Genomic DNA, 21757 nt, shown 5'->3' with positions numbered 1-21757 from the left:
CATCATCAGCCGCAGCGGGTCGCGTCTCTACTACAGCTTCCACAACCTGAGCACGGGCAAGGTGGACCACAACTGTCTGTTCCCGACCAGCGCCGACGCCTTCCTGGGGACACGTTCCAGCAACGTCTCGCTGCTCACCTGTGGAAATGTAAGAGAAAAAAAAAAGAATGATGATGATAGTAGTAATAGATATAGCATTTGTATAGTGCAAATTCCCGCTCACCAGCAAATGAATAACTGGAGTGTGGGTGGTTAATGGATGCTCTGGTGTGGTGTGCTCCTTCTTTATTATCAAACATTTATGGTGTTTATCTCTTCTCCTTCTTTTTATGTTTTTTTACTCTCTTGTAACACCTCTACTCTTTGGCACTTATATGACCTAATTGTGTTGCAAGTGCCGTAAAACTCTTACTAGATAAAGAGTAATGGCAATTACGTATCACGTACATGCTTTCTTAGCGAACATTTCAGAAAAGACGTGTCGTCTCATCCTTCTCCTCTGACTTTTGCATCATCTGTGTGCTTTCAGAAGGAACATTTTTTAAAGAAATTGTTTAAATTGTCTTTCCACCTGGACTTTTTCACATGTGCAGCTTGTGTGTAGCTGTGTGTGTAGTAAACGCCAGGGACAGAGAACTCTGACTAAAGTGCTCGTCTCTCTTGTCTTCATGGGAGGGGAGCTCCAGAGGCCAGGGACACTTGTCTCCTCACTACAGTGTTTGTTCGTCTCCCGTTTTGTGATGACGGTTGGTGGGTGGTCTAGTGTGGGATGAGTCTTGTACTTTTATTTTCAATGTGATTTTTATAAGCTACTTCCTTTGGAATTGTGTATGTTGTTGTGGTGCTTCACCTTGAATCTCCATGTCCCTTTATCCGGTGGTCGGCGGGCGCTCTGGTATGCTTTGCTTCTTCTTTCCCATAGAAAATCTATTGTCCTTATTGCACCTCTTTGTTTTCTTTGTATGTTGCCCTCTAGTAGCACCTCTACCCTTGTACACTTATTTGATCTGTTTAAAACTCTTACCAAAACTAGTAAAAAGGATGGGGGGTTGGCGGGTGCTCTGGTGTTTTTGCTTCTTCTTTCCTATCAGACATCTATCGTCCTTTTCTCCCCTTCTTCTTTTTTATGTTTGTTACTCTCTTGTAACAGCTCTAATCTTCTGGCGCTCATATGGCCTTATTCTTATGCAGTTGCGAGCACCGTAAAACCTCCACTAAAACTTTTAAAAAACTAGAAAAAAGGGTAGGAATCAGGTGATTGGTGAACCTACTTGTGTCAGAAATGTAAAGGACACTGGTCCAATGTAAATGACTGTAAGATGGGTGATGACAGCGTCAGTGGGGTGTGTCCTTGTGAGAGGGAACACGTTGACCCAGCCATTTCAGGTTGCTGCACTGAGACTTCCTGCAATGATGTGGTTTTTATTTCTTAATGTTTTGTGTTTGTTGTAAAGTGCATAGAGCTTATTGGTGAGCGGGAATTTGCGCCTTACATTTGCTATCTATGTATTATTATCATTATTATTGTTATCATCATTATTACTAACATTGTTATTACTATCATCATTATTATTAACTATCATCATTATCATTATTATTACTATTATTATTGTTGTTTCCTTTGAATGAATTTTATGACTTTTGCATCGTCTATGGGCTTTCTGAATTAGAAGGAACATTTTTAAAAAGGAATTGTTTAAATTGACTTGCCTTTCCACCTGGACTTTTTCACACGTGCAGCTTGTGTGTAGCTGTGTGTGTAGTAAACGCCAGGGACAGAGAACTCTGGCTAAAGTGCTCGTCTCTCTTGTCTTCATGGGAGGGGAGCTCCAGAGGCCAGGGACACTTGTCTCCTCACTACAGTGTTTGTTTCTTCATCTCCCGTTTTGTGATGACGGTTAGTGGGTGATCTAGTGTGGGATGAGTCTTGTACTTTGTATTTTATGTGAATATATTGAAGGTTACTGTGTTGACTCACCTTGAACTTACATTTTCCTTAGTGGGCGGTTGGCAGGCGTTTTGGTGTGGTTTGTTTCTTCTTTCCTGTAAAAAAGCATATATTGTCCCTATTGCTCCTCCTTGTTTTCTTTGTATGTTACTCTCTAGTAACACCTTTACTCCAGGACACATATTTGATCTATCTGTGTTGCAAATACTGTAAAACTGTTACTGCAACTAGATAAAAAAAAAGTAGTGATCAGATGGTTGGTGAGAGTGGTTGTGTAAAAAATGTAAAGATGTTTTTGAGCTAAAAAACACTTGGTTCCTATGTCATATCACGGTGCTACACCGAGACATCTTGCAATGGTGTGTTAAAAAGAGAAATGTTAATTTGTTGTGTCCTTTGAATGATCAATATGACTTTTGTATCACATGTTTGCTTTCAGAAAGAATATTTTTAAAAGGAATTTTTTAGATACTGTCTTGTCTCGCCTTTCTCTTGTTTGCCTTTCCACCTGGACTTTTTCACACGTGCAGCTTGTGTGTAGTTGTGTGTGTAGTAAACGCCAGGGACAGAGAACTCTGGCTAAAGTGCTCGTCTGTCTTGTCTTCATGGGAGGGGAGCTCCAGAGGCAAGGGACACTTGCCCCCCCCCCACTCCCCACATTGCACCTCCGTGCTCCTTAGTTGGGCTGTTCGCAGGTGCTCCTTCTTTCCTATCAAACATCTATCATCTTTATCTCTCCTCTTTTTTTATTTTTTTTTTTTTACTCCCTTGTAACACCTCTAGTCTTATGGGCACGTATATGACTTTATTGTGTTGCAAGTGCCGTAAAACTCTTACGAAAAAAAACCCTTCTCCTCCTTTTCTTTGTATGTTACTGTCTAGTATTACCTCTACCCCTGGACACTTATATGATCTATTTAAAACTGTTACCAAAACTATTTTTTTTAAAAAGGCAGTAGTCAGGTGTTTAGTGAACTTTGTTGAGCAAAACTGTAAAAACACTGGTCCAATGTAAATGACTGTAAGATGGGTGATGACAGCGTCAGTGGGGTGTGTCCTTGAGCAAGAAAACACATTGACCCTATCATCATCATCATTATTATCATTATTATAATCATTATAATTATTATTATTATTATTATTATTATTTCCTTTGAATTAATAATGTCTTTTTTTCATAATCTGTGTTCTTTCAGTAGGAACATTTTTAAAAAAGGAATTGTTTGAATTGTCTTGCCTTTCCACCTGGACTTTTTCACACGTGCAGCTTGTGTGTAGTTGTGTGTGTAGTAAACGCCAGGGACAGAGAACTCTGGCTAAAGTGCTCGTCTCTCTTGTCTTCATGGGAGGGGAGCTCCAGAGGCCAGGGACATTTGTCTCCTCACTACAGTGTTTGTTTGTTCATCTCCCGTTTTGTGATGATGGTTGGTGGGTGGTCTAGTGTGGGATGAGTCTTGTACTTTGTATTTTATGTGAATATATTGAAGGTTACTGTGTTGACTCGCCTTGAACTTGCATTTTCCTTAGTGGGCGGTTGGCAGGCGTTTTGGTGTGGTTTGTTTCTTCTTTCCTGTAAAAAAGCATATATTGTCCCTATTGCTCCTCCTTGTTTTCTTTGTATGTTACTCTCTAGTAACACCTTTACTCCAGGACACATATTTGATCTATCTGTGTTGCAAATACTGTAAAACTTACTGCAACTAGATAAAAAAAGTAGTGATCAGATGGTTGGTGAGAGTGGTTGTGTAAAAAATGTAAAGATGTTTTTGAGCTAAAAAACACTTGGGTCCTATGTCATATCAGGGTGCTACACCGAGACATCTTGCAATGGTGTGTTAAAAAGAGAAATGTTAATTTGTTGTGTCCTTTGAATGATCATTATGACTTTTGTATCTCATGTTTGCTTTCAGAAAGAATATATTTTAAAGGAATTTTTTAGTTACTGTCTTGTCTCGCCTTTCTCTTCTTTGCCTTTCCACCTGGACTTTTTCACACGTGCAGCTTGTGTGTAGTTGTGTGTGTAGTAAACGCCAGGGACATAGAACTCTGGCTAAAGTGCTCGTCTCTCCTGTCTTCATGGGAGGGGAGCTCCAGAGGCCAGGGACACTTGCCCCCCCCCGCCCTCACATTACACCTCCATGCTCCTTAGTGGGCTGTTAGCAGGTGCTCTGGTGTGGTTTGCTCCTTCTTTCCTATCAAACGTCTATCATCTTTATCTCCCCTCTTTTAAAATTTTTTTTTTTTTACTCCCTTGTAACACCTCTAGTCTTATGGGCACGTATATGACTTTATTGTGTTGCAAGTGCCGTAAAACTCTTATGAAAAAAAACCCTTCTCCTCCTTTTCTTTGTATGTTACTGTCTAGTATTACCTCTACCCCTGGACACTTATATCATCTATTTAAAACTGTTACCAAAAAAGTTTTTTTTTAAAAGGCAGTAGTCAGGTGTTTAGTGAACTTTGTTGAGCAAAACTTTAGAAACACTGGTCCAATGTAAATGACTGTAAGATGGGTGATGACAGCGTCAGTAGGGTGTGTCCTTGAGCAAGAAAACACATTGACCCTATCATCATCATCATTGTTATCATTATTATAATTATTATAATTATTGCTATTATTATTATTATCATTATTATTTCCTTTGAATTAATAATGTCTTTTTTTCATCATCTGTGTTCTTTCGGTAGGAACATTTTTAAAAAAGGAATTGTTTGAATTGTCTTGCCTTTCCACCTGGACTTTTTCACACGTGCAGCTTGTGTGTAGTTGTGTGTGTAGTAAACGCCAGGGACAGAGAACTCTGGCTAAAGTGCTCGTCTCTCTTGTCTTCATGGGAGGGGAGCTCCAGAGGCCAGGGACATTTGTCTCCTCACTACAGTGTTTGTTTGTTCGTCTCCCGTTTTGTGATTACGGTTGGTGGGTAGTCTAGTGTGGGATGAGTCTTGTACTTTTTTTTTTAAGTGAATATTTTCAGCTGATTCCTTTGTAATTGTAAATGTTATTATGTTGACTCACCTTGAATCTACCTGCCCCCTATTAAGTGGTTGGCAGGCGCTTTGGTGTGGTTCTATTGTCCTTAACTCTCCTCCTTTTCTTTTTACGTTACTCTCTAGAAATATCTCTACTCTTGGGCACTAATGACCTATTTGTGTTGCAAGTGCCCAAACACATTTACTAAAACTAGAAAGAAAGAAAAAGGAAAGCATTGATCAGATGATTTGTGAACTTTGTTGTGTCAAAACTAAAGAACACTGGTCCTGGATAAATGACTGAAAGATGGGAGGTGACAGGGTCAGTGGGGTGTGTCCTTGATCCAGAAAACACATTGACCCTAAGTCATTTTTACGGTGCTTCACTGAGACATCTGGCTATGATGTTTTTTGTTTCTTTTTAAAATGTGTTTGTTGTCTTGCCTTCTTCCTGTTGCCTTTCCACCTGGACTTTTTCACACGTGCAGCAGAGCTTGCTGGTGAGCGGGAATTTGCGCCTTACATTTGCTATCAGTTATCTATTATTATTGTTATTATCATTATTATTATTAATACTATTTTTATTATTGTCATTGTTATTATTATTATTATTTCCTTTGAATGAATGTGACTTTAGCATCATCTGTGTGCTTCAGAAGGAGCATGTTTTTAAAGGAATAGTTTAAATTGTGTTGCCTTTCCACCTGGACTTTTTCACACGTGCAGCTTGTATGTAGCTGTGTGTGTAGTAAACGCCAGGGACAGAGAACTCTGGCTAAAGTATTCGTCTCTCTTCTCTTCATGGGAGGAGAGCTCCAGAGGCCAGGGACATTTGTCTCCTCACTACAGTGTTTGTTCATCTCCCATTTTGTGATGACGGTTGGTGGGTGATCTAGTGTGGGATGAGTCTTGTACTTTTTGTTTTCAATGTGATTTTTATAAGCTATTTCCTTCACCTTGAATCTCCATGCACCTTTTTTGGGTCGTCTGCGGGTGCTTTGGTATGCCTTGTTTTCTTTGTTTGTTACCCTCTAGTAACACCTCTACCCTTGGACACTTATATAATCTATTTAAAACTGTTATATACCAGAACTATAAAAGAGGGTAGGAAGGAATCAGGTGATTGGTGAAAGTAATTGTGTCAAAAATGTAAAGAACACTGGTCCAGTGTAAATGACTGAAAGATGGGTGGTGACAGCGTCGGTGGGGTGTGTCCTTGAGAAAGAAAACACATTGACCCTAAGTCATTTCAGATTGCTGCACTGAGACATCCTGCAATGATGTGGTTTTTATTTCTTAATTATGTTAGTTTGTTGTAAAGTGCACAGAGCTTGTTGGTGAGCGGGAATTTGCGCCTTACATTTGTTATCTATCTATCTATTATTATTATTATTATCATTATTGTTGTTGTGGTTATTTTCATTATTATTAATATGTTATTATCATCATTATATTAATTATTATTATCATTATCGTCATCATCATCATCATCATTATTATTATTATTATTATTATTATTATTGTTGTTTCTTTGAATGAATAATATGACTTTTGCATCATCTGACGGCTTTAAAAAGTAGAAGGAACATGTTTTTAAAGGAATAGTTTAAATTGTCTTGTCTTTCTACCTGGACTTTTTCACATGTGCAGCTTGTGTGTAGTTGTGTGTGTAGTAAACGCCAGGGACAGAGAACTCTGGCTAAAGTGCTCGTCTCTCCTGTCTTCATGGGAGGGGAGCTCCAGAGGCCAGGGACATTTGTCTCCTCACTACAGTGTTAGTTTGTTCATCTCCCGTTTTGTGATGACGGTTAGTGGGTGGTCTAGTGTGGGATGAATCTTGTACTTTATTTTTGATGGGAATATATTTAAGGTTACTGTGTTGACTCGCCTTGAACTTGCATTTTCCGTAGTGGGCGGTTGGCAGGCGTTTTGGTGTGGTTTGTTTCTTCTTTCCTGCAAAAAAACATATATTGTCCTTATTGCTCCTCCTTGTTTTCTTTGCATGTTCCTCTCTAGTAACACCTTTATTTCATTTGCCTACATTTGTTTTCCTCTTTGTTGGTCATTTCAGCACCAGATACTGATTCCGCACATCATCCGCTCGGACATCGTGAAAGTGCGAGCAACTCTGGCCTCCCTGGAGGAAGACCGAAGTAAGAAAATCGGATTCTTTCGTCAACTACCACTGCGTCTGAAATTTGCACCAGTTGTCATGATGATCTATTCTGTCACCTGAGACCAACCCTGTTTTATTTTTTCTTCTTTTTTAAATTTTTTGTTTTGTTTTGTTTTGTTTTTTGCTTTTCTTTTGTTTACTCTTTTGTGTGGATTATATAGGCTTTTTAAGGTCTCATCTTTCTCCTGTTTGCCTTTCCACCTGGACTTTTTCACACGTGCAGCTTGTGTGTAGCTGTGTGTGTAGTAAACGCCAGGGACAGAGAACTCTGACTAAAGTGCTCGTCTCTCTTGTCTTCATGAGAGGGGAGCTCCAGAGGCCAGGGACATTTGGTTGTAACAAGTTCCTGTATTTATTAAGTTTTTGTTGAAATTTGCCATTTTCAGATGGCCCAGATTTGGGACAGTTTACCAGTCTCCCTCCCCCCAATAAAAGAATAAAATAATTGGTTGAATGCTTTCCAAAGGGGAAACGATCTGGAGTATTATTAGATCTCTTCTGGTTTCACCAAACAAAAAAGAAAATCAAGACAAGATCAGGCTTAATATTTGTCAATATTGTCTTTATTGGTCAATGGACTTTGTAGTCAAGGAAGAAATGGCTGTATTTTCCTAGCTTATAGAAGACTTTGCCTGGTCATGCAAATCTTATGTCAGACCTCATGTTGGTAAGAGACGACGGTATTTCCTAACTTGTTTGTGGGTTGTTGGCGGATGCTCTGACATGTTTTGCTCCTTCTTTCTTATCAGACATCTGTCTTCCTTATCTCCCACCCCCCCCCCCCTTTTTTGTGTGTGTTTGTTACACTCTTGTAACACCTATATCTTCGGCACTTATCCGACCGTACTGTATTTTGTTGCCGGTGCAGTAAAATATTTTAAAAACTCAATCAACTTGTTTTGGTGGTTGTTGTTGCAGAAGAGAGTGGCAGCCTGAGGCCGCAGAGTCTACTGAACGTGCTGAATGAGCGCTGCGATGGGAACCGCAACCTGCTGCACATGTGTGTGGCCGCCTGCATACCCCAGTCCAACAAGGAGTTTGATGCCAATGGTAAAAGTTCAATCCGACTCGGCACGTCCTCCTCCTCTTTCTTCCTTCTCCTCCTCCTCCTCCTCCTTTTCTTTATTCTCTTTTTCCTCCTCCTCCACTTGTGCGTGTGACACAAATTTCTGTTCAGAGTTGTGTTTGAAAGTCTTTTTTTCCCCCTTTAATAAGTTTTTGAAATTTTTTTGGGTAGGTTTAATACCACGTTACTTTACAGCAAATTGTCTCCACTTTTTATTTGTTTACTCTTAGCCACTCCGGTTTTTAGACATAAAATCGGTTGATTCATTTGTCTGTCCATTTGTGTATCCTTCTATTTTTCCTTTTAATTTTCATCCTTCCATCTTTGAATTCATCCATTAAAAAGAAATGGGTCAACAAGCAATAAGAGTAAGACAAAGAAAGCGTTAAAGAAAGATACCAACCCCAAAAAAGTTGTCTCTTATTCTCTTTTCCTCCTCCTCCCCCTCCCCTCCTCCTCCTCCCCTCCTCCCCCAGACTCGAACCAGTTGAGCTCCAGCTCATTCAGCTGCACCTTGGATGCGGTGACCAGTGCCGTGGACGCCATCGCCTCGCTGCAGTCTCGCTCCTCGGAGAGTTCTGCCAGCAGAAGGTGAGGGGAGTTGTTGCTCCGCATACGCACTTACTTACTCTTACACGTTCAAACAAGCCCGTGTACCTGTTTTCATACACACTGTTTTAAAAAATATTTTATATTATACATACTTACTTAATCTTATTTATATATATATGCAAACAAATACATGTACATTTCCGAACATACAAAGTTTTTCGTTAAAAAAAAAATTAATTAAAAACCAATATATGCAATCGTATATGCTTAAAGTATGCACACATTGAGACAACAGATATACTCCTGTTCACAAAAATATACATGGGCTTTCATACTCTTTAATATGGTAGATAGATTTGAAGCAGCCTGCCTCCTTAATAAACTATATTGTGATGATGGGGGGGGGGGAGGGGGTTTAACATTTCAATTACAATTTTAAAACCGTATTTCCACATGAGCGAATTTTTTAAAATCATATTTCAGCATAAGTGAATTTTTAAAATCACCACACATTTTCACAATTTTCCAGCATGAGTGTCCGTGAGCTGATCCGGAGAGCTTCATCTGCGGCCCGAGGAGTGAGCGGGCTGGACGCCCCGGACAGAGACGACTCAGGGATAGCAGTGCCCACCATCAACTGGCCCTCGGATCCCCCGCCCAGTTACGACTCCATTCCGTCGTGTGAGGTTTTTTGGGTTTTTTTTTTATATGTTGTGTCTGTTACATTTGTGGTGTGGCTGTTTTTTAAATTTTTTTTGTGTGTGTTTTTCTCTCTCTTAATTTGTTATTTCTAGAAAAGATGCAGGGTAAAGATTTAAACTGAAATTCAAAGAAGTATCTACCCATATCATTTGATAGTTTTAAAAATTGTCTGTAGTCCTTATCTTTCTTTCTTCTTTTCTATGTATGTTACTCTGTTTCAATGCCTTTATCCTCTGGCACTTTCATGACCTAGTTGTATTGCAAGTAGCCTAAAACTGGTATTAAAACTAAGCTACTGTGTGATGGTTATCATTGGAACTTGCCACCAATTACTACTTATATGACCCAATTATGTTGCAAGTGGCGTAAAACTTGTGTATTCAAACGAAACTACATTATGTAGAACTGAATGATAGTTATCATTCTCACCTGCCATTGATAAGAGAATACTTTATTGTCCTAGGGGGAAATTTTTCTTGGCCTTACAGGACTTTAAAAACATATTGCTCTCATTAAAATTCAATATAAAAAGTAAAGCTGACAAAATGTACATATCACATCAGATGCATCATTCAACCACATGCAGGAATTTAATTTCAAAGACCTTAAGAGTTATATAGATACAAGTTTATATTCGAAACAGCAATACACATTGATGGTTATTCTGACAGTAGCCTTATACCAGATGGAAAGAAACTTCTTTTGCTTCTTTTTTTCTTTGATTTTAGAGGTACATATCTTTCACTGCGTGATTTTGCAATTTGTGTGGAAAGGGGGTGTTATGGTACATATTTACCGCTGCATGATTTTATAATTTGTGTGGAAAGGGGGTGTGATGGGTTCCAACTCGAGCACTTTTTTCATTTCTCATCTTCAGCCGAGTGGCCGTCGAGACACGCCAGTCTGGCGGCAGGAGCCAGTGGAGGCGGTAGTGGTGGTGCTGGTGGTGGAAGTGGCAGCAGTAGCAGTGGTGGTGGTGGTCCTGGTGGTGGTGGTAGTGGCGGTGGAGGCAGCGGCAGCTCTGGCGTAGGGGTGAGCGGCCCGTCAGGCGTGTCGTCGGGTTCAGAGTTCAGCACGGTCAGCCTGGGTCCGGTCAAGCTGGAGGACAAGGAGCGGCGCGGCCTGGCCCTGCAGATACTGGACATGGTGCTGGCCGCTCCCGTCTTCCAGCCCCACCTGTTTGAGCTGCTCAGCTCCAAGTAAGTGCGGTCTTGTTCTCTTCTTGTTGTCTTCTTCTTTTTCTTCTCCTTTGTCTTGTAGTTGTTGTTGCTTTTGCTCTTCCTCCTCCTCCTCTTTCTGTCCTTTTCGCATGGCATTTAAAAAAAATGTTTTTTATTCTCTTGCAAACCTAGTCTTCGATACTGCCCGGGGTGGTGCCACTGACTAAAGTGTCTTTAGGCTATTCCCAAAGGAGGGACATTTCTCGTTCTAATGCACAGTAGAATTGTAAACTGGCTGATCCAACAATGTCATGCTCATAACTGTGCCCGAACTACAACAGGGAACTGCTGCTTTTTATTTCCTATTCTTTTCTATCGTCATTTTCCTCTACTTCTTTTGTATGTTTGTCAGACTCTTGTGACCAGCTATTTCCGGGGTACATTGATAGTTGAAGCAGACTTTATGCTGTTGAAGCTAGAGAGGTGAGCAGAGTACGTCTGATTCCCTTTAAGAACTTCTCTGTTGACATCCACCCCTTGGCACTTATATGACCTTATGCAGTTGTGAGTGCAGTAAAGCCTCTACTAAAACAAAACCAAACTAATCTTCGACACTAATGTGACCTGCTTGTGTTGCAAGTTTCAGTAAAACTCTTACGAAAATAGAAATAAAGCAAAAATCTCTTTATTTAAATAGACCTTTTTTTTTACACAGTCGTTCATTTCTGTTTGTCCGACAGGAACGCTGAAGGCTGCACGCCGTTCATGCAGGCTGTCTGTGGGCGCGCGTATCCAGCCGCTCTCTCCCTGTTCCACACTGCGCTGAGTATACGGGGGATGAACCGCGGCCCTCAAGACGAGGCGATGCCCACTCAGCAACAGGCTAGCAGTGTCAGCAGCAACAACAACAGCAGCAGCAGTGGTGGTGTTGGTGTAGCTGGAGGTGGGGCGGGAGGAGCAGCAGCAGCAGGAGGAGCAGCAGCGCCGTCGCGCGACGCGGTGCAGATGGACATGCTGCTGTCAATGATCTACCCGCCGGGCTCCAGCCTGGACAACTCGCCGCTGCACGTGATCTGCGCCAACGACACCTGCAGCTTCACCTGGACCGGCGCCGAGCACATCCATCAAGTGAGTGTGCGGGACATCATCATCATCGTAGTCATCATTAACATTTCCTCTCTCATCCTTGGTCAGGATATAGACCATGAACAAACGTTCTCAACCTTTCCCGAGAGCGGGACAGGGGGTTGTTTTTTGTTTTTTATAGTTTATTTTCTTAATGTAGCATATGGATTGCATGTTTTTTCCTAAAGTACTTAATGCAATTTTTTATGCTTTCCTTTTTCTTTTTCTCTTTCTTTTTCTTTTCTTTTCTTTCTTGAAGTGCCTCAGGAGAATAATAATTTAGTGTTGAAAATAGGATTAACGATTGACATCATGTCTATTTTATTTTTATTTTTCTTCTTGTTCCTCTCTTTCCACCTCCCCTTTCTGGGCGCAACTGTGATATTATTTGTTTACCATTGGGTTTTTTGTTTCATGTATTGTTGTTTCTTGAGTATTATAGAGTACAATTGATATTTTGTATTTGCTATACTTTTCTATATGTTGGAAATGGTATCTTGTCTGAACCTGTTTTCTGCATTTGTTTTTACAAGGATGGGCATTCTCAGTGTTTTTTTATAGCACTCAGAAACTGATAATTTTCAACCTGAATGAAAAAGAAAATGTTCATTCTCTTGAAATTTTAATCACATTGTTGTTTAAACATAATTTTAAATTTTTAATATTGTTTGGTTTTTTTTTTTCATGTTTTAATTTTTTTCAAAGAGTCATACCCATCCCTGTCATTGAGAACAGTTAAAAAAAAAAATCTTCAACTGTAATTTTTCCGTTGCCTTATAGAAGTCTTCTTCCTCCTCCTCCTCCTCCTCCTCCTCCTCCTCCGCTTCCTCCTCCTCAACTGCCCCTCCTCTTCCTCCCCCTCCCCGTCCCCCTGCTCGTGGTCATGGCCCCAAGGACATATTTGAGTGCAAGACATGCGGGCTGACGGGAACCTTCTGCTGCTGCACCGAGTGCGCCCGCGTCTGCCACAAGGGCCACGACTGCAAGCTGAAGAAGACCTCGCCCACGGCCTACTGTGACTGCTGGGAGAAGTGCAAGTGCAAGGCGCTGGTGGCGGGCGTGCAGTCGGCCCGCCTCTCGCTGCTGAACCAGCTGCTGCGCTACACGGACCTGGTCACGGCGCCCAACTCGCGGGGGGACAACATCCTGCTCTTCCTGGTGCAGACGGTGGGCCGCCAGCTGGTGGAGCAGCGCGAGTACAAGCCCGCCAGGGCCCGCGTGTCGGGCAGCCGCAAGGCCCAGCTGGGAGATTTAGGTGTGTGACCATCGTTGCTCTTTTCTTTTTCCCTTGTCTTGACAGCAAAAGATAATAATGATGATGATAATAATAAGTGACATTTATTTTTCGCTCAACCCCGATTAAAGTACACAGCCTCTGCAACCATCGTTGCTCTCTTTTCTTTTACCTTTGTCTAGACAGTGAAAGATAATAATCATAATCATTATTGACATTTATGTTGCGCTCAACCCCGATTAAAGTACAAAGGCTCTGAGCTCTTTACAATTCTGTACAACAGTAATGTAAAACATCAATATAAAAACCGAAATGTCTTCAGCTGACATTTGAATAAATCAAAGATCTTGTCAGAATGTTAGTGTATATAGCACTTATGAAATGACAGCTTCCCAAGAAGTTGAGATTGTTTCAGAATGCTATCACTGTTAGGTCTGCTTGGGGAATAATGTTGATTGTAAAGCAGGCAGAGCTTGCTATTGAGTGGGATTTTGTGCTATATATATGCTATCCATTATTTTTTTGTTCAGGTTATGTGGGATTTTTCCCCCCGCGACGCTTCCTAAAATATAGGTGGCAAACAAGACATACAGTAACTTTGTTGATAGTATTTTGCCTCGCTGAAATAAAATGTGGTTATGAGGAGATTTGCGTATGCTGTTGCTCTCTTTATTTTTCTCTTCGGTCATGTGACTCTCATTAAATTGTCACCTCATGGGGGCATAAGTGATATTCAAAAGCAAAAGAGTTAAGTTGATAGAAGTTTGCCTGGCTGAGATGTTATTGTTGTTGTGATCGATCCAGCAACAGCTGGGCTCTCGCCCTTCTGTCCAATGCCATGTAGTGATAAGTGCAGGTTTGGTGCAGTTGCTGTAATGTTCCATAGAGTGTGTTGTCGATGTTTGGTCTCTTAGGAAGAAGGGTAGCTGTGATGTCATTTAGGGCTGTACAGTGGAACAGGTGATGATCCACAGGCCTGGCTGAGACCAAATGCGATAAGTGTGTTAAAAGATCAAGTAAATGTATGAGCACCTACTGGAAGATGTTGACTGCGTGCGTTTTCTCAAGCTTTTGTTACTCGAATTGAGACCCTCCAACTGACACACGGCTTCCATGCAACAGTTTGTTTCTTCTTTAAAAGCAAGTCATGATAATACTTTAGTGTCCCATAAGGAAATTTTTCTTGGCTGTACAGGACCGTAAAAACACATGCAGGTACTGGTATACATAAAAATTAAATTATATATTTCATTAAAATTCAGTATGAAAAGAAAAATAAAGCTGACAAAATGTGCATATCACATTAGATGCATCAGTCAACCATATGCAAGAATTTAATTACAAGACATTTAGAGTTGTGTAGATACATTCTCGAAATGGCAATACACGTTGATGTTTATTCTGGCAGTAGCCTTATTCTAGATAGTAAGAAAGTTCTTTTGTATCTGTAAGTTGAACACAGATAATAGACTCTTTTTTTGTTTCCCCTTTTTAGCTGTACGTCTAACATGCACACATACACACACACACACACACACACACACACACACACACACACCCCTACTCCCCCGCTGCAAGGACAGGTATTTTGATTGCTCCATGATCTTGTCTCTTTACTCGACCTAACAAACAATCTCTCTCTTTCCCCCAGATGTAGAGATGCCAGAGCACGACTTGGAGCCGCCCCGCTTCAGTCGCCGTGCCCTGGAGCGCATCCTCAATGACTGGATGGCGGTCAAGGCCATGCTGACCAGTGGTCTCAAGCCACCAACTGCTGGGTACGGATCTTTTTGCTTTTGGATTAATTGGCATTTGGGGTTTGAGTTGTCTTTTCAGCTGAAAAATTTTTCCAATTTGTTTTTTTGCTTTGCTCCCAGCTTATTTTTCTTTCTTCCTTGTCATTTCCCTCCCTGCACAGGGGTCCTGACCTGATCTACGAGGAGCAGATTTATCTGGAGAGTCAAAGCGGCACTGCGAGGCTGGACAAGTTCACCCATTGCATGCTGGTCAAGTGTAGCAACGAGGTGAGAAGCGGGGGGGTTGACACATGAGAGGTATACAGAAACATGGGGCAGTTTTACCAGAATTGTTTGGTTAGACGAATTGGAGCGCTCTGTGTGGGTGTGATGTAATGTAGCAAGTAAATAAATGGAGATGTGTGTTGGGGGGGGGGGGGGGGGGAGGTATTATTTCAAAAGAGACAAAAAGAAGTGGTTTTCATGGAGTTGGATGTCTTAATAGACATATTTAAATCGGAGTTCTTTGCCCTGTGGCGAGATTAGGAGCATAAGATATGAAGAGTTATACTTGGCCCCGAGACCCCGTTTTGTGTCAGTCAGTGGGGAAAATTGGTCTCTAAATGTATGAGAATTGACTGTTTTGGTACCACCACCAGTGGCCCTCAAGAAGTGGTGGCCCTTTTATCGTTTGACTAATAGTCTGACAAAGTGTATTCAGCTAGTCTCAAGCTGTTGCCGTGGGTGGTTGGTGGGTGCTCTGGTGTGGTTTGCTTCTTCTTTCCTATGAAACATCTATCGTCCTTATCTCCCCTTCTTCTTTTTTATGTTTGTTACTCTCTTGTAACACCTCTAATCTTCTGGCACTCATATGACCTTATGCAGTTGCAAATGCTGTAAAACCTCTACAAAAACTAAAAAAACTAAAAGCTGTTGCTCTGTTTGTTCCCCTCAGATGTTGGACACCCTGCTGTCGACGTTGATCCGAGAGATGCAGACAGAGGAGAGTGCTGCGCGGCGTGACGAGGCGCGCCAGGTGACTCGCCGGTTCGTGCGCTCGGTGGCCCGTGTCTTTGTGGTTCTCAACATTGGCATGTTACCTGCCTCCGGCAAGAAACGAGGGTAAGTACCACTGACTCTGTGTGCTTGCGTGTAGTTATTCAACTCTTTGCGGACGTGCATTCTGTTCATTCAAACTCTTTAAGACACGATGTTCCGGAATACTAAAAGAAGAAAAAACTTATTCATGCATAGTTTTCAATTCTGTTTCCTTTATTTGGTACTTAAAAAGACAGATAACAATAATGTATACTATAATATACGCATTTTTTTTTTTCTAGTCTGTATGATGGTTCGAAATATCCCGCAACTTTGATTTTGATCTGCTACTGTCGGAGTATGTGTCCGCTTTGTCCTTAACGTGTTAACAGACTCTCTTGGTTTGTGTATTGAGCCAAGTCAGTTTGAAAATGGTTGACCATGAAAGTATTTATCACAGGAGAAAATGTTGTCTGATTCTGCCTGTGTTAAATTCTGTTTCATTATAATTTTAAAACATTTTTACTGTAAAAAAGAAATCATGTTTGTGGATGGTTGGCTAGTGCTCTGGTGTGGTTTGCTCCTTCTTTCCTATCAAACATCTATCGTCTTCATCTCTCTTTTTTTGTGTTTGTTACTCTCATGTGAAACGTCTAATCCTCAGCACTTATATAACGTTATTTTGTTGCAAGTGCTGTGAAACTCTTACTAAAGCAAAGGAAAAAAAAATCTTTCCCCTCTGTTGTTTGTATTGTCTTGTTTTTTCCCCTTCACTAAATGAACATAATTATGTTGGACATACTTTTCTATACTATGTTTTTGTGTTGTCGATGGATGAAGCTATTAAACCAACTCACTGGATGTTTTCTTCTTTTTTTTTCTGTGACCATCTGGCAGCCTCCATGCCCAGCCATGCCAGCCGCTGATGAAGTGCAAGAGAGTGTTCCAGGCGCTGATCACCATCGCCATCGAGGAGCTGTGCCAGATGGCGGACGCCCTTATCGCCCCCGTGCGCATGGGTGTAGCCCGACCCACCGCGCCCTTCGCGCTGGTCAGCATCAACTCGGATGCTGTTCAGGTTAGTGAAAAACAAGACTATTTTGGGTTTTTAAAAAACTTTTGTATGTAGTATGTTTGTGTTTGTTAGTGTGTATGTGACAGTGCACGATACTGTGTATGTAGAATGTTTGTGTTTGTAAGTGTGTGTGTGTGCAGGTATGTTTATGTTTTTCTCCTATTGTCTGAGAGACAATGTATCTAGCATTGTGCTAGGGCACCTCAGACTACATCGCCAAAGTGAGAGAAGATTTTTTCCCTCCGTTGTAGTGAAGGTCTCACAATTCACATGGTTTTTCTCTCTTCAGGGCAGCGAAGAGCTGTTTGCTTTGGATCCATTACCCCCTCGGCCTTCATCGGCTGATAGCACTGCCCAGAGGATGCCGATAGTGAGCCACCGGTCACCCCGCCACAGGTCGCAGCCCTCCTCCAGACCTCCCGCCGACGATGAGCGGATGCCGGTGGACATTGAGGAGGTAGGTGGAAGTTTTTCAGAAAATAAGATCGCTTGGTGGTCCAAAATGGATAAGAGTAGGCTTCGGCCGCCATACGTGCAAATTATTCTATGTTTAATGTGTCCGGGACGCTCATATGACCTTATGCGGTTGCAGGCGTCTTAAAACACCAAAAAATAAGTTTGGGCAAGTGGATTTGCTGGTAGTTTCGGGTCGTTTGTATTGTGCAGCATGTTTTCCCACGATGAACACTTGAGCTAGTAACTAAATGTACCTCACTGGATTCAATTAAATACTTAGATCTTTGTTTAGCACATTCTTTGTAAAGGAACAAAGGAATTTGGCTGCTGTGACATCATTAAAATTTTTATTTTTTGAAGTCTTATGCTTTTATTCAGAGACCCACAGATGTACATAAAATGATGTGCCACGACATGGTGGAATCAGACGCTTGTCAATTTTTAGGCATATGGAGTTAATGGCATCGTCTAAAAGCTTATTCATTTGCCTTGCTTTTTATGACAAAACACCCATCTATGGTAAATAAAAGTAAAAATATTTGCGATGGAAGGACGTGGAGATGACATGGTTTCAGCGGTTAAAGTATCGAGAAAATGGCCACCAAAGTTTTATAACTTCTTTAGCTTGACAGTCCGTGAAAACTGAAAATCTACATTTTTTGTCCCATTAATCTACGTTTTACAGTAAAATTCACATGGAAATGTGTTTCATATGGACCTAAAAGGTGTTGAGCCAAAGAAAACCCCCAAAAATTGATAAAAGTTGCCAAACTGGAGAAAAAAATAACTGTTTCTTCAATTTCATAATTTTAACAAGCGCCTGATTTCACCACAATGCCTCACAAATAGGTTTTTTTTTTAAAGATAAGGAACAGAATTGTGGCAAATATTTTTACACACACACCACTGCATGAAAGCTTTTTGTTCCTGCCGTCACTCGCGAGTAATTTCTTTGCCCTTAGCGAGACATTTAGTCGACAAGCTGTTCAAATGAACTAAGTCCAGAGAGTGACATTTTTCAGGAAAGCGAGAAAAAAAACTAGATCTATTTTTCTTTTAACAATTGTACCTACTCGTATTTTTTCTTGCCTTTTATTTTCTACATTTAGAATTAAAATTTCCACAAAATATTTCTTGAGCATATATGCGACCATTACCTCTGACGAAAAAAGGGGGGGAATCCAAATTTTGGGCATAGTCCATCGAAAAGTTTGCTGACGACCAGTTTTCTTTGCTGCACTAACCAATTTACTCACGCTGCGTTTTGCTGAACAATGTCTTCCCAGGTGGAGGTGGTGGAGAGTATGCAAGTGGACGACGAGCACAGTGACCGGGAGGACCGCGACGACCGACAGTCGGTCCACTCGGACCAGGACCTGGACCACGACCCTGAGCAGCCGGCACCTGACCCGGAGGACGGTGAGTTCGTGAACGGAGAGTTTGTTCAGATAGGTTTTTGTTTCTGTGTTTGTTGGAGGGTGCGTAGTTTGTAAACGGAGAGTTTGTTGAGATACGTTTTTGTATCTGTGGTTGTTGGAGGGTGCGTAGTTTGTAAACGGAGAGTTTGTTGAGATACGTTTTTGTATCTGTGGTTGTTGGAGGGTGCGTAGTTCGTAAACGGAGAGTTTGTTGAGATACGTTTTTGTATCTGTGTTTGTTGAGGGGTGCGGGCTACTGGGAGGCCCTTCTTCGTTTCTTTCTTGTTTTCTTGCTCTTTCTTGCTCTCTTTTTTTATTACTTTCTTCATGTCTTTTTATTGTGTCTGTCTTTCTTTGTTTCTTGCTTTCTGTTCTTTCTGTCTTTCTGTCTTTCTTTCTCTCTTTCTTTCTTTCTTTCTTTCTTTCTTTCTTTCTTTCTTTCTTTCTGTAGTTTCTGTCGGGTGTATTTTACATGTCCCTGTATTTAGTGGTGGCTATTTTTTGGTGGTGTAGGTAGCTAGTGATTAGGCCACAGGACTCGTAGTAGTAAGATTGCTGGTCTTTGGGTTCAAAGTTTAGCTTGGTTTGACGTTGTGTCTTCGGGAAAGGCACTTAAACCTTTGAGCCTTGACCTCCTGAAGCTACTGTGTCCCTCTGTTTGAGCTCCTGAGCGATATATTTTTAACACGTATGATCGTCAGAATCTCATTCCATATCCCACTAAGGGTAGTCCTTGTTATTACCAGCATCTGATTCAGAAAGATCTTCAAAATAGTCAATAGGGTCTTGTGTAGTAAACGCGCCTGAACCGGGTTGGGGACGGGGCCTCACCCACCGTTGTACCGGTAGCTAGGCATATGGGCAGCTGTACGCATCACCGGTATATTTTAACACTGATTTTCCCATTTGGTTCCGTCCTATCAGAGGTGGACGTTACATTCAGAGGTTAGGCCTCTTAAGAAACAATTACCGTATTGCAACTGAGACAATTTCGCTCATTTTTCACTTCTTGTGACAATGTTTTTTTTCTTCTCTCAAACAATGGTGTGGTCCCTGCAGGCCCGGCAGAAAGTGACATGAGCCTGGTTATGCTGACGGAGGAATCGGACAGCGACAGCGAGAGCAGCCACAGCAACCAGGACAACGTGAGTGTGCAGAGGTCAGCAGTTACCATGGCAACGGCCGGCTCAGACGCAGGTAGGCATATGTGTGGCAGTATCATGTGAATGTGTTAGTGTTACTCGTATGGCGATGTTATACTCGTATAGTGTTGTTACACAATGCGATGTGTTAGTCTGTCTTACTGGTATGATGTGTTCGTCTTACTCCTATGGCTTTTTAACACAATTTGATGTGTTGTCGGTTTCAAGCGGGTGGTTGGAGGGCAAGCACTAAAGGCCCATTATTGCATCAATGTCATCATCATCATCATCATTGCCTTTCTCACCCTGGATTAAGATTTAGGCCACGAACAAACACTTTCCACCTTTCCCTGTCCTGGGCTAGTCGCTTGATGTCTCTCCATGTCTTCCCACTTTCCTGTAATTGCATCAATATGCTTTTTTTTATTCAGACACTCCAACAAAGTCTTCCCCTTGTTGTCACTGTCTGTTTGTCTTACTTTTTCCCAGCTCTAAATGACCATTATTACGTCGATGTGCTTCTCTTTACTCAAACGAATTTGTGGATGTTTTCAGGCCTGGGCAGCCTGGCCCACTTCTCGGAGGACTCTGGAGACTCTTCCAACCAGGAGGAGGACTACGAGAGCGAGGCAGGCGAGAGTGAGGAGCGGGACACGGACGAGTTCATCTACCTGGACGAGCAGCTGGAGCGACCGTCGACGGCCGGCGGGCCGGGGGCCCAGGGACAGCGCACCCTGCAGGCCCCACACACCATGCAGTGGGCCATCCGCCCGCGGGAGCCCGCCACTACCAGCTCTACCAGCCGCACCCCAACCACGACTACCACAACGAGCACTGCCGGTAGGTTTGGTGATTACGTTTGGGGGGGTTATTGCTTGTTCACTTTCTTTCGAACTCGTTAAAAAACTAGCTCATTCGGTAATTTACCTATGCCCACAAAACACTGCATGGCACCCTCAACAGGGCAGCAACCAAACAAAAATATCGTCCTTATCTCTCCTCCTTTTCTTTGTATGTTACTGTTTAGTAACGCCTGTAATCTTCGACTCTAATATGACCTGTTTGTGTTGCAAAAAGGGTTGTAAAAAATACTCATACCAAAACAAAGGTTAAAGCAAAATTATTTGTTTAAAAAACCCCCAACTATTACCAAAGCAAATGCCAAAAGGAAGTAATCACCGACCTCGAAGGGGGGATGAAGATGATTGAAATTTTAAAAAAGGTTGGGATAGTTGTAAATGCTTTTACATCATTACACAACTTAGATCATTTAGGAGGCAGGTGCTTTGACCGTGCCTGTGAGAGCCAACTCAGTTGGGTTGGATACAGCATTCCAGAAGACAGATGGAAATTGATACTCTATGAAAAAAAAAACCCAACCCCAAACTTCCTCACTCGCGGGTTGTGCTCCCAAAAATGGGTGATTGGAGGTGAGGTGGCTACTGGTAGGCTCTTGTATTTCTATCCCTGCGTTGTTCCAGTCCGTGTATCTGGTTTTATCCTTTCCGCAAAGTGGTCGTTATTATGTCAACATGTGTGGGCTTCTTGTCGTATTCAAAACAGCACCAACCCCCACCCCACCCTTTCTTTAAAATTCTTCAATGTTTTGTTTATTTTTCGGTCCTGTCTTCACTAGGAGGCAACAGCCTGATCTACATTGACCCATCCACTCTACGGCGGTCTGTGTCGGTGGCGGGCCCCACGGTGACCAACCAGGACAGCCCCGTCACCATGGCGACGACGGCTAGCCAGCTGGCTCGGGCCTTCGGCATTGTGCTGCGCCAGGTGACGGACCTGCTGAACGTGGTGCCGTACTACCACGCCCTCACACCCAGCCTGCCCCTGGTGCTGGAGGTCACTGCACAGGAAGAACAGAAGCTGCAGGTATTTGTGTGTGTGTGTGGGGCGGAGAGGTGGGGGAGGGGGAATGTGTTGGGGTATGGTGTTGTGTGTGTGTGT

The 21757-nt window shown here is 42.1% G+C and overlaps 1 protein-coding gene across 1 annotated transcript in view; it reads left to right on the top strand.

The window, feature by feature from the left end:
* Nucleotides 1-21757, top strand: part of LOC101862460 (E3 ubiquitin-protein ligase UBR5) — a 63250-nt gene that overhangs the window by 19589 nt on the left and 21904 nt on the right. Inside the window, exons 17-33 of the mRNA XM_035973058.1 lie at nucleotides 6-255; nucleotides 6935-7071; nucleotides 8013-8144; nucleotides 8637-8751; nucleotides 9242-9393; nucleotides 10292-10613; nucleotides 11315-11702; nucleotides 12594-12954; nucleotides 14585-14711; nucleotides 14852-14957; nucleotides 15625-15791; nucleotides 16605-16785; nucleotides 17072-17239; nucleotides 18525-18657; nucleotides 19716-19853; nucleotides 20354-20638; nucleotides 21435-21682. Of these exons, the coding sequence (XP_035828951.1) occupies nucleotides 6-255; nucleotides 6935-7071; nucleotides 8013-8144; nucleotides 8637-8751; nucleotides 9242-9393; nucleotides 10292-10613; nucleotides 11315-11702; nucleotides 12594-12954; nucleotides 14585-14711; nucleotides 14852-14957; nucleotides 15625-15791; nucleotides 16605-16785; nucleotides 17072-17239; nucleotides 18525-18657; nucleotides 19716-19853; nucleotides 20354-20638; nucleotides 21435-21682 (3410 nt within the window). The remainder of the gene's footprint in view (nucleotides 1-5; nucleotides 256-6934; nucleotides 7072-8012; nucleotides 8145-8636; nucleotides 8752-9241; nucleotides 9394-10291; nucleotides 10614-11314; nucleotides 11703-12593; nucleotides 12955-14584; nucleotides 14712-14851; nucleotides 14958-15624; nucleotides 15792-16604; nucleotides 16786-17071; nucleotides 17240-18524; nucleotides 18658-19715; nucleotides 19854-20353; nucleotides 20639-21434; nucleotides 21683-21757) is intronic.

This window comes from Aplysia californica, unplaced genomic scaffold (genome assembly GCF_000002075.1).
Source record: "Aplysia californica isolate F4 #8 unplaced genomic scaffold, AplCal3.0 scaffold00976, whole genome shotgun sequence".
Lineage (NCBI taxonomy): Eukaryota > Metazoa > Mollusca > Gastropoda > Aplysiida > Aplysiidae > Aplysia > Aplysia californica.
The sequence above is the reverse complement of the archived record's forward strand: the minus strand, read 5'-3'. Positions and strand labels throughout refer to the sequence as shown.